The following is a 12,417-nucleotide window of genomic DNA, read 5'->3' as shown; positions in this document are numbered from 1 at the left end:
TGCCAACATACCCCAGCTGCTGCTCCAGGCCTGATGCTTGCCAAGTGACAAGCTCAGTCCACATGCCCAGAGTTCCGGGGACTTCAGAATTGCAGCACCTTCTGGAAAGATTTCTGGCCTCTTTGAAGCCTGGGTTCAGGATTCTGTTCCAGGAATTCTAGATGGGGCCTGGGATACAGCCATGGAATATGTTGTGAGACCAAGCTTCCTGGCTAAGAGCAGGATGTCTGGCGATGGTGGCAAAGTCCACAAGCCCCAGAGACCCTCCCAAGGCTGATCTCCTTGCATGTCCTGAGATTACAGCGGGATCTATGGGTCCTGGGGCAAGTCCCCACCAACCTGCTTCCCTTTGCTGGCATCACAGCCCATCCTCAAGCCCAACTCACTCTGACAGAGACACAGAGCCAGGTCCCAACCACTTGTGTCAGAAAAAATAAAAAAAAGAAGAAAAGAAAAAAGAAATCAAAAAGGGATTTTTTCCCCCCTTGAGCTCCCCAAATTGATCAAGTTTGTAGGATGAAGTTAAGAGCTTTGGCCATCCCTGATCCCCCCATACAAAGTCCTGCTTTCCATTCACATGAATTCATCAGAATCATTCCCGTCCTGCAGAAAAGAGAGAAGGCACAATGTCAAAGAACTGGCCCCGATGGGATATTGGGGGGTGAGTCTGAGCCTCCCCCCCCCCCCCGTACACCAGGAGTGTACAGAACACGATGTTTGAAAGGTGACTTGGTTTAGGGCTGTTTGGGGGCTGTCCCCAGAGGAGTGGGGCTTGGGCGCTGCTCACCTACCTGATTAGAAGACATGTTCTCGGCTTTCATGAGCGAGGAGTAACTCCTGGAAGAAAAGTACAGGCCAGGGTCACTCTCAGGCCTGGACTGGGTAAGTGAGCACTGCAGAGAGAGGGCCCGAGTCTGGGAGGTTAGAGGATACAGCCGCTTCTGGGCCTGGCACCCAAGAGAGGGAAGGGGACGAGGACTCGGCTTCCCTACCCCCAGACACCCCCATGACCAGTGACTTCTGCGCCTGAGACTCAGGGGGCTGTGGATCCCATGTCTGTCTGTCCGTCCATCTCTCTCCCTGTCTCTCCCTTCCCTTTGCCCCCAGACCTGAGCTCGTCCATCTCTTTCTTCTTCTTCATCTCCTCCTTCTCCCTCCGCCTCATCTCCTGAGCCTGTGCTTTCTTCTCGCTCCTTTCCTCCCGGTCCCGACTCTCCTTCTCGGCCGCCAGGTCAGGGAAACGCTCTGCCTTGGTCTTCTCCAGCCGGTTCAGGATCTCGTTCACCTTCTTTTCCACAGTGACCATCTTCACCTAGTGTGGGGGGGTTGTGCAACATGAGAACCTGAGACAGCCAGGCCGAGGTCCCCTGTCATAGCTGGTCACTCACGTCCTTCTGACGGTGGAAGCCTATCTGGCCCACATCCATGTCAGCTGTTTTCTTCAGGTTAAGCCATGGTGTGTACACGACGCTGACATTGTTCATCTTGCAGCCTGAAAGAGAGAGCCCCTTCACCTCACCACACAATGCCCACAGACCCCACAACCCGAGGCGCAGAAGTCAAGAGTCACAGAGGGGCCCATAACCTCCCCAGGGTGGCCCTGTTCCAGTAGGAACAGAAGCACCCTGACAGAAGGCAGGGAGCCCACAGACTGACACTATCCAATGGCAGGTTTCCTCTCCACTTGGGGGAAAGAGAACAGGCCAAAGAGTGGGGGGGCCTGACCCACACGGGAAACTGAAGCAGAGATCAGCTGTCCCAGTTTCCTGCATACACCAAGAGACCAGGGGGTGGGGGTAGGGTGGTGGTGGTGATGGCTGGGGGACCCCAGCACTAATTCAGCCTTTCCCGGCTCCTTCTTTCCAGCCACAGCACCACTCAACTACCACAGCTCAGGAAAGCTGTGATAGAAGGAAGTGGGGCAGGGACTCTGGTTACCCCCACCCCACTCCTACCCAGAGCAAAACCGAACAAAAAGAGTGATTTAGAGTTCTAGATAAAGTCGTAAAGCCTCAATATGGACATAGAGGTAATAATAGGAAAGCTGGGAGGATGTTTGTCAACACCGATGGTTCCCAAGGCCCTTTTGGGAAGGGCCTTCTAGATCCTTCTAGGCAGGCCCTGCTTTCTTCTCTGGGGCCAGGACCATGCTGGGGGGCTCATCGGCAGCTCTGTGGGAGGCTGGACAGGGAAAAGAACCCTTTGGACGCTCCCACGTCAAAGGCAGCACCTTGGTCTCAGACACCAGAGGGCAGGGCCTAACCTTGGATGCTGTTGGCCTTGACCAGCTGTGCGCAGTCCGTGAGCACCTCCCTCGGGATGTCCTCCATCTTCTCCCCCTGCAGGGTAGACACACCCCATGGGCCACTGGTTTGGATGCACCAGCACAGGAACACCCACCACCTTTGTAGGTACAATTTTGTTGTTGGCTGGGGCCATAACCAGCGGTGCTCAGGGCTGACTCCTGGCTCTGTGTTCAGGAATCACTTCTGGCCAGGATGTCAGGGAGGGAACCTGGGTCAGCTGCATGCAAGGCAAACGCCCTCCCTGATGGTCCATTGCTCTGGCCCCTCCAAGGTCCGATTTTACCCTAAACTGAGCCCTCCTGTTATGTCGCAGAACAAGAAAAAGTCAATGAAAGGCACGAAAGGCAGGAATTCTGGTGACTGTGCAGGTCATAAGAACATCAGTCCCGCTGTAGGCTGATCTGAGGCCCTCACTGATGTCCACTGTCTGGGGAGAAACAGTGCCTATAGGAAGGGGGTGGAGGTATCAGAGCTGATAGTATCACACCCATCACAAGGGACCCTGGAGCCCAAAGGACTGCACTGGAAAGCCTCATGCTGCCAACACACTATAGCTGGGGTGTGGGACACACCTGCTGGGGGGCAGCCATCCCAGTGCCCATTAGAACTTTCTTATAGCCCCAACAAAAATGCTGCTGAAAAACTATCCCTGGGGCTGAAGTGATAGCACAGCTGGGAGGGAGTCTGCCTTATACATGGCTGACCGAGGTTCGATCCCATAGGGGCCCCCCCAAGCACCACCAACAGTGATTCTGAGTACAAAGCTAAGCATAAGCCCTGAGCACTGCTGGATGTGGCTCGCGCGCGCACGCACACACACACACATACACACACACACACACACACACACACACACACACACACACACACACAAAGAGGTTTAGATGGAAGATCAATAATACAGCAGGGACAGTGTTTGCCTTGCACACAGTTGATCTGGGTTCAATCTCAGCATCCCACAGGGTCCCCTGAGCCTGCCAGGAATAATTCCAGAGCACAGAGCTGAAACCATAAAGGAAAACTATAACCCCTAAAACCATAAAGGTAAACTATGTAACGAGGAGAGATGTCCCTATTACTCACAGGCATGGAAGAAATGAAAGGAAATGGCATGCTCAAAATGCCACAGGAATTAAGGGGCCCCGTGGCACAACTCAGGGATGCAAGAGTGGCTGGGACATTGAAGCATCTCAATCATAAGGTCCAGAAGGCTGTGGGGCTCCCATTATACCAATACTGTCTGATCTCTGAGGGCAAAGGCGTGCCCAGCAGAGGCCCAGTTACCTTATGCAGGCGAAGGTATACGTGAGCTGAAGACAGTTTGTCCACATGAAACCTACGGAGTGAAAAGGCACTTTTTTAACAAAGGGAAAAGAACCATGTGTCCAGCATTTGGGCCCAAGGCCAGCAAAGGGGGATGGGGGTGTACCCACACACACTACAGGAGGGATGCAGGATCAGTGCTATTAGAAATCACACAGGGATGAGAGCTCCACTCTGGACGGGGACTTGTCTAAGGAAAGAGCCCAGCTGAGCTTTCTGGTCCGTAAGCCAGCTTAAGGCGGTCACTGTGGAGACAAAAAGTCTCGGTTCTCCCAGCCAGAGATCTGAGGAACCCATTTCACATCCCATTATCACTATAGGCTATGAAGGCACCTCTCATGGTGGCTCTTCTTCCATCTGCAGCCCCCACTATGAGATTCCGTCTGACCTTCGCCTTTGGCTTGGCCCTTCCCTCTCAGCAACTCAAGGGACACTCTGGGCCCTATCAGTGTCCAAGAGCTGATGGAGGTTCCTGACCATGTCCACATCCAAGAAGGGCGAGGACAAGGCATAGGAAGCAGAAGTGAATGGGGACTCACCATATGTCCTCTGGCCAGCCATATTTTATCAGATCCTCATCTGGAATAGAGGGACAGAGAGGGTGGAGGGAGAAAGAAAGGAGAGGGGTAGGGGGGAGAGAGAGGAGTGGGGGAGAGGGAGGGAGAGAGACACAGAGAGACAGAGAGAGACAGAGAGAGAGAGAGAGAGAGAGAGAGAGAGAGAGAGAGAGAGAGAGAGAGAGAGAGAGTGTGCTAGTCAGCAGAGCACTGTCAAGCTACATATGGACAATCGCAAATAATCAACAACCCTCTCCACAAAGAATAACTCTGAGAGGGGATGGAGAGACAGAACAGTGAGGGGGCACAACAAGCAGCCAACCCGGGTTCTGATCTCCTAGAAACCCCAGAACTACAACTAGGAAGCAGCTGGGCCTCTGGCCTGGGACACGGGTATCTGCTGCCATCTGCTGGCCGATGAGAGGAACAGCACAAACAGGAGCTCAAGGGACTGAGGTTCCAGATTCATATCTGTGGCCTTGGGGTGAGGGTGGGGGTACGTGGGCCACGGGGTTGGATCCAGTGACTTGGCTACTGGAACGGGATGGGAACCTCCAGTCCAGAGCCTTGCTGGTCTCATCAGGTTCAAATCTGCCCAAGTCAACTCCAGGTCTGGCAGTAAAAGATGCAGCAAGATGGGAGGAACGCAAGGAGTCCCCAACTCCCTTTGCCCCTTCAATGTTCTGAGTTCTGCGCACACACACCCAATGCTTTGCTCAGTACCTGTTGTGTGGAGTTTTTTGCTTGTTTTGGGGTCACACCCAGCAGCTATTCCTAGCTTTGTGTTCAGGAGACCCTATGAGATGCGGGGGATCGAACCTGGGTGGGTCGCATGCAGAGCAAACACTCTCCTTACTGTGCTCTCGCTCTCACTTGCTTTTGTAGAACCTTCTTAGGTTCACAGCAAAACTAAGCTCGTGCCTGAGGTTGGCTGCCAGGTGGCCACTGCTAATAAGAAGAGACCCACAGAGCCAGAGAGGGCACAGGGATGAGGGTGTGTCCCCGGGATCCGTCCAACCCCGACCCCACTGCAGGCACCTCCTTGTCCCCCCAGCAGAAGGTCCCCAGACTACATGTGGCGAGGAGGTGGGATCTTGGCAGCCTAGACTCCACTCCCAGACTGTCACTCCTGCTCCCTAGCGTGACATCCCCCAGAACCAGCCCTCAACAAGAGTCACTGCAGAGTCCCAGTCAGACTCCAGCGGAGGCTCTGGACACTTCTTCCTCTGGGCTCCTGGAGCTTTTGCTGACTTTGCTCCAGGCACCCGCACCTAGCACTGTGGCAAGGCTCTAGGTCGCTCTGCAGATCTGCTTTCCAGACAACCAAGTGACCTTGCCTGAACCTATACTAGCTTAGCCACCCGCAGCATCTCTTCCACATCTCATCTTGAATCAGATTTAGCTCCCTGATGCCTAAGGTCCCACGGGAAAGAATCTTCTACTTTGGTTGGAATGATAGTGCATCAGAGAGAGCTCTTGCCTTGTACAAAGCTGACCTGGGTTCAATTCCCAGCATTCCACAGGATCCCCCAAGCACTGCTGGGAGTGACCCAAATGCAGAGTAAGGAGTAAATACTGAGCACAACAAGGCATGGACCCAAAACTAAGGGCTTGAGTTTTTGCACTTTTGCAGTGCATGTGGTCAGCCTGAGTTCAATCCCCGTATCTTCAAAGTTCCCCAAACACCACCAGGAATGATTCCTGAGCTCAGAGTCAGGAGTAAACCCTGAGCACCACCAGATATGACTCCAAAACTACCAAAATAAAAACAAAACAAACAAAAAACGGGCTGGAGCAGTAGCACAGTGGTAGGGCATTTGTCTTGCATGCAACTGGGTTCGGTCCCCAGCGTCCCATATGGTCCTCCAAGCCAGGAGTAATTTTTGAGCGCATAGCCAGAACCCCTGATCGTCACCGGGTGTGGCCCCCAAAAAACAAAGAAAACAACAACAAACAGAATGTGTCTGTGTCCCTCTATGAGGTGTCTAGAGCCCCTCCCTGAATTGTTCTAGCTACCCTATGGGCAAGACCACCCACTAGGGAAACATGACCTGCCTTTAGGAGCATTAATCAAACTTGCTCCACCTTCTAAAAGTCGACTGGATCCTGACCCCCTCACAGTGGGTCAGCTGATGGCTATTTGTTTGGAAGCTCATTTTACCAGGGGAGGAGACAACAGAACACTCACCTGCCGAAAACCTCAACCTTAAAAATGCCTCCAAACACTTACTTTCGTATTTGTCCTTGCCCATGTAAATCGTGTAAGCCAACGAATTCACTGAGAGACAGAAATGAAAACAATAGTTAGCAAGCTTCTCCATATCACTAAGATGGGGATGGGACATGGTGGCACAGGGGACACACCAGCCCGGTTTTTGTTGCTTATTCCAACAGAGGGTTTAGTAAAGGCTAAAAACAAGGCAGGAGGAGCAAAGAGCCTGTGGGAGGTTGGGAAAGGGTGAAATGATTGCTGGCTAAGAACAGGCCCAATTCTATCCTTGCCCTTCCGGCAAGGCCCCACAAGATGGCTGAGCAGGGGTGGGAGAATGTGTGTCTGCAGAGCACTACCAACAGGAGTCCCCACTTCCCCATGAACATGTCCAAACGATGGCTACTAACTGTCAAATACTATGAGCACAGCCCCTGGAGTCTGTGAACTCGACTGGAAGGTACTAGGATTACCAAGTTTACCAAGTTCTAGAACGAGCTATCTTAGGTCAGGAACTAAAAGTTAATTTAAGCACATGAAGCTGTCAAGAGCCAGACACAGAAGTTTCATGGCTTCCGAAATGACAGGCTTTGACTTTGACACTGGAAATGAACCAAAATGTGAATATTCCATCATGAGAACCACGAAAGACAAAATAGGAAAAAGAGAGAGGGCCTGAAGAGAGTGCAAGGTGGAAGGTGCTGCCTTGCACAAGGCCAACCCTGACCTAGATCAGATCCCTGGCATCCCAAAAGATCTTCCAGCCACCAGGAATGATTTCTGAGCATACAGTAAGAGTCTGGAGTAAGCCCTGAGCACCGCCAGTTATAGGCCCCAGAAAAAAAGAAATGGATGTGTCAGCATATTGGGTTCTGGTTCACATTTTCCCCACTTTCTCCCAGCAAGCAAAAAAAAGGAGACCACCAACAGCTGCCAACCATTCGTGCATAATAGGCAGCTGGGTGGAAATTGGTCAAGGAGAGGTAGCGCAGCAGCTCGCTAGGGAGGGCTGGGGAGAGGGAAAGCCAGGGTCATAAGGGTGAAATCTGAATTCAAGGGTGCAGATGTGAGTGGGGATGCTGGGGTAGGAGTACCTGAGCAGAAGGTGCGTGTGCCTGGGATGGAGAGGGTACCCAGGCAGGCAGCCTGGCGAGGAGAGGCTGAACCCCATGCTCAGGGAATGTGCCATGGACATCCCAACAAGTCCGGGCGCTTCCGCCCCCACCCCGACAAATGCCCCTGGCAACGGGAGTGCGCCGGCCGGGCCCCCACAAACCAGAACCACCACCATGCTCTGCGGGGATGCTCCCAGAAGGCCCAGGCTCGCACCCAGGATGAAGGCGGGGGAGGGGGAAGGGGCCTCGGGGCACGGTTGCCAAAGAGCCAGTCGCTCTCCCCAGTTCCGGGGAGCAAAGGGGGAGCAAGGCAGCAGGAGGGGCCGGGGCGAGAGCACAGCGGGGAGAACGCAGGTCTTGCAGGGGGCCAAATGGTTCGATCCTCGGCACCCCAGAGGCTCCCCCGAGCACCCCCACGAGTGACTCCTGGGCGCAGAGCACCGAGGCAGCCCCGAGCATCACCGGACCCCAAGACCCAGCACGGAGGTCCAATGGGCAGACACGCGGGAGCACCAGGGCCAGCATCCTCCGCCGAGGCGCTCTGGCGCGACGACGCCTACAGGCCCGGGTGGCCTCGGGGTGCCGACCCCAGCTTCCAGGGCCGAGCCTGAAGCCGGCAGGGCAGCGAGCGGCGCCTGCTCACCAGTGCAGCTGGTGAAGTAGAAGACCATGGCGAGGCCGGCGGCCGCGCAGCCTAGCAGCAGCTAGCGAACAACTGGCGGAGTCCCGGAGGCCGGAAGCGCCGAGGCCGGCTGACCCGGAAGCAGTTTGCGTACTTCCGGCGGGCGTCGGCCTGCATCCCAAGACCGGGCCGTCGGCGCCATCTTTGTTCCTGGCAATAGACGCGGCTTGACTCCGAGAGATTTAGGGGGAGGGTCCGGGTGTCTTTGACTGGGGTTGGAGGCAACGAGGATGCGCCCTCGGACCGAATCGTTCCGGAAAAACTCCCGCTCCCTGAGCTCAAGTTTATTATGTTATCTGTTTGTTTTTGTTTTGGGTCACATCCGGCAGCGCTCAGGGGCTACTCCTGGCTCTACACTCAGAAATCGCTCCTGGCAGTCTCCGGGGACCCCATGGGATGTCGGGATTCGAACCACCGTCCTTCTGCATGCAAGGCAAATGCCCTACCTCCATGCTATCTCTCTGTCCCCCTATATATTCTTTTTATTAAAGGCGATTGTCAAGTTTTATTGTTGACATTTTCCCCCCCGCGGTCTAGTGCCCCCTGCTGTGCTCCCGGAGAGCAGAAATTCTTTCCCTTACTTCAAGGTCATGATCTTGGTCAAGGCTTATAGCAAGCCCCCTCCTCCCCTCCATTACTGCCTTCTTTGTTTGGTGCCACTCAGGGGTTGTTACTCCTAGTTCTGTGCTCAGAAATTACTCCTGGCAGGCTCCAGAAACCCTATGGGATGCCGGCTGCCGTGCAAGGCAAACACCCTCCTTGATGTGATGTGGCTTCAGCCCCTCTGGGCCTATTCTTGTTATGGGATCGCACAGAATCCAAGAGTTCTAGAAAAGTCTAAGAATTTTCAAGTTTTATTAGCCCGCGACTGCGGGGTCCCAGACTCAAATTATGCAGTCTCCGTCATAGTTTTTCCAGCCTTTTTTTTTTTTTTTTTTTTGGTTTTTCGGGCCACACCCGTTTGATGCTCAGGGGTTACTCCTGGTTACCCACTCAGAAATTGCCCCTGGCTTGGGGGGACCATATGGGTCGAACCGTGGTCCTTTCCTTAGCTAGCGCTTGGGCAGACACCTTACCTCTAGCGCCACCTCGCCGGCCCCTGTTTTTCCAGCCTTTTTAAAGAATGGAGCGCTTCTTTTTGTTGTTGTTGGTTTTGGTTTTGGTTTTTGGGTCACACCCGGAGATGCTCAAGGTTACTTTTGGCTCTGCGCTCAGAACTCACTCCTGGCAGGCTCAGGGGACCATGTGGGATGCCGGGATTCGAACCACCCTCTGTCCTGGATCAGCTGCATGCAAGGCAAATTCCCTACCGCTGTGCTATCTCTCTGGCCCAAATGGAGTACTTCTTGCCAGAGCAGGTGGTGTTGACTTATAACCTCTGATTCGAAATCCATCCCACAAAGACCACCAAGAAGACAAACAGCACTGCAATGAAGCATGGGAATTTATTTACCAGCATACTGTGGTGGCCCATCTAAGGCAATGACCCTTTAATGAGCTCTCAGGCTCCTTTATTAGGGTTGCGGAGGCTTCAAACCATCACAATTAACCTTTAAATTGATTGACTCAATATGTAGAATATTGTGGTTTTTAGGGCGTTGGGGTCCACATCAGCTGAAGTAGTAGAGGAGGGGCTCGGGTACCCACTGGGTGCCCATGACTTTGTCCACCTGCAGGCCCCCGGGTGTTGCTTATCTGTTTTGGTACTTGCCCTCAAAGTTCCGAAAACTGCCTGTTCTAGTTTCAGGATAGCACAGTGGTAGGGTGTTTGCCTTGCACGAAGCTCACCCGGGTTCACTCCTGCTGTAGACGTCTTGCGTCTCAGCAATTCTCGTGGGTCATAGCACTACACGATAGGAAAGCGGGAGCACGAGAGACCGAAATATGAAATATGAAATAAATGAAACCACACAGAGAATGTGGGGTCAACACGTTTCTGGCAGGAGTGCGACAAGTTTAATTTTTTTTTTTTTTTTTTTTTGGTTTTTCGGGCCGCACCATTTGATGCTCAGGGGTTACTCCTGGCTAAGCGCTCAGAGATTGCCCCTGGCTTGGGGGGACCATATGGGACGCCGGGGGATCGAACCGCGGTCCTGACCTTGGCTAGAGCTTGCAAGGCAGACACCTTACCTCTAGTGCCACCTCGCCGGCCCCAAGTTTAATTTTTTGAGCAGGGAAATTTATAGGGGTAAAATTAGCCACAGGCGAAGAATAATTGCAATCACTAGTACAACAATAACAATACCTAAGCTATGGGTGTGACACTGGAATTTCTGAGCCAAATTATTTGATAGAGGCTATTATTTTGCCTGATATATACAAAGGAGAGATAGTTAAATACTGGCTGAAAATGTAATGCCAGGCGTCTCTTTAGAAATTCCTCAACCATTCACGGAGGGGAAAAAGGCGTCCACAGCGGGCCTTTTGAGGAACCCCATGGGGGTTAAATTAGTTCTACCCACCAGGAAAATCTGAGAATACATCTGGTGGGCTGAGCCCCCCTAAAAGCTTAGGCATGCCCTGGCACATTCCCCAACAAAACAATGGTCCCCCGAGCCTGCTTGGAGCACAGAGCCAGGAGTAAACCCTGAGCAATGCCGGGTGTGGCCAAAACAAAAACAAAAAAACTTGAGTTTGTCATGGCTGTACTTAGATAAACAGCAAAACTAGGTTACAGTTAATTCTAAATCAAACTTTAGATATTAACATTTCCCCTTCTTGTACATGTGGTCATTCTTTTTTGTTTGTTTGTTTGTTTGTTTTGCTTTGTTTTGGGGGCCACACCCACGGGTGCTCAGGGGTTACTCCTGACTGCGCTCAGAAATCGCTCCTGGCTCGGGGACCATATGGGATGCTGGGGATTGAACCTGCATCCGTCCTGGGTCATCCATATGCAAAGTAAACACCCTACAGCTGTGCTACCACTCCAGCCCCCAATGTGGCCAATCTTGACCATAATCATAAGGTTGGTTGCTTCACCTTGGGCAACTTCCCCATCTCGAAACCCAAACCCAAGGGGTGGTCAGTTGCAAGAGATCTTGTGGAAAATAATCAGAAACCCATACAAACCACATAGAAGAGGGATTCCTGGGGTGACAGTTCGACCTACAACTTTGTGATTATAGATTAGAAAAGCAGGACACAGTGTTCTAATGGTGGAGAATCTAATTACAGTGGCAAAGTTATTTTAGCTGTTAGTAATCAGAAAAAAGCCCAGTCTTCATAAGAATTACTTTCAGTGGCTGGAGTGACAACAGTCGGTAGGGTGTTTGCCTTGCACGTGCATTCCAAACCGGGTTTGATCTCCAACATCCCATATTGTCAGGAGTAATCCCTGAGAGCCACCCAGTGTGGCCAAAAAAAAAAAAAAAAAAATTACTTCCAGTGTCTAGAGTTGTAAGGGACTCTGCCTCTAGCCTTGGTTGAAGACATAATCTAGGGGTTCCTACCCGGTCTCAAGCACAGGACCCAGCAAGGGCTGTCTATGGAGCTTATTTTCAGAAATATTAAACAGCAAAACAGAGGTCTGGATGCAAGATCTTTGCCCTTTGCCCTTGGGTTATACCATTTCATTCTCTTTCTAGCTCCACCCCAAATTCACGAGAGCTGCTAATGCTATTTTGCTGGCTTAAAGTAGGAAGCATTTACTTCAATTCACCTGGATTGTTACCAATCCTGTCCTAAAGCCTTGTGCCACTTGGGTTTTTTTTCAAGGTTTGCAACTAGGCTTTCTTTACTAGAAGGACTAATTCTAGTAGTTTTAGAATTTACTAAATTGGGTAAATTTCAGTCTCTGAGCCTCAGAATTTACTGTGGTTTAATGGGGAGATTGGGGCTCTTGATTTGTTCTGACCTATTTCACTTTGTGAAATTGGTATGCCTCTTAACTCAATTTATTTAGAACTAAACTTACGCATTATTTTTATGGCATTATTTTTATTCTTAGATTCCAAGCACCACAGGGTCTAATATAGCTATAGAGGACCAGGAGGGAAAGTAGAAAGAGTGAATTAGAAAGAGAATGGCCCAAAGAAAATTCCTGGCATGGACTGCCAAGACATGCAAACAGGATATGCAAAAGATCCTCTCAAATACCCAGCTCTCCCCCAAATCCTGTGTCTCAGCATCTCACTTACTTTAAACCCAATACAAAATGCTCACCTACCCTCCCCCAGCTAAGATGTAACCATTAGCACCCTGCGGGGACTGACCTCAACCAAGAAAT

General features: G+C 51.8%; 1 protein-coding gene across 1 annotated transcript; it reads right to left on the bottom strand.

The window, feature by feature from the left end:
- Positions 1–430: 430 nt before the first annotated feature.
- Positions 431–8,252, bottom strand: CCDC25 (coiled-coil domain containing 25). The gene is made up of 9 exons (XM_049771145.1): positions 8,154–8,252; positions 6,417–6,464; positions 4,169–4,208; positions 3,591–3,642; positions 2,264–2,339; positions 1,389–1,492; positions 1,110–1,312; positions 792–837; positions 431–603 (listed from the first exon to the last, which is right to left on the bottom strand). The coding sequence occupies exons 1-9, from the start codon at positions 8,179–8,181 to the stop codon at positions 574–576; spliced, it is 627 nt and encodes a 208-aa protein (XP_049627102.1). The 5' UTR covers positions 8,182–8,252; the 3' UTR covers positions 431–573.
- Between the last annotated feature and the right edge of the window lie 4,165 nt (positions 8,253–12,417).

This window comes from Suncus etruscus, chromosome 4, assembly GCF_024139225.1.
Source record: "Suncus etruscus isolate mSunEtr1 chromosome 4, mSunEtr1.pri.cur, whole genome shotgun sequence".
Taxonomy (NCBI): Eukaryota; Metazoa; Chordata; class Mammalia; order Eulipotyphla; family Soricidae; genus Suncus; species Suncus etruscus.
Note: the sequence above shows the minus strand (reverse complement) of the source record. Positions and strands in the feature narration are given on the sequence as shown.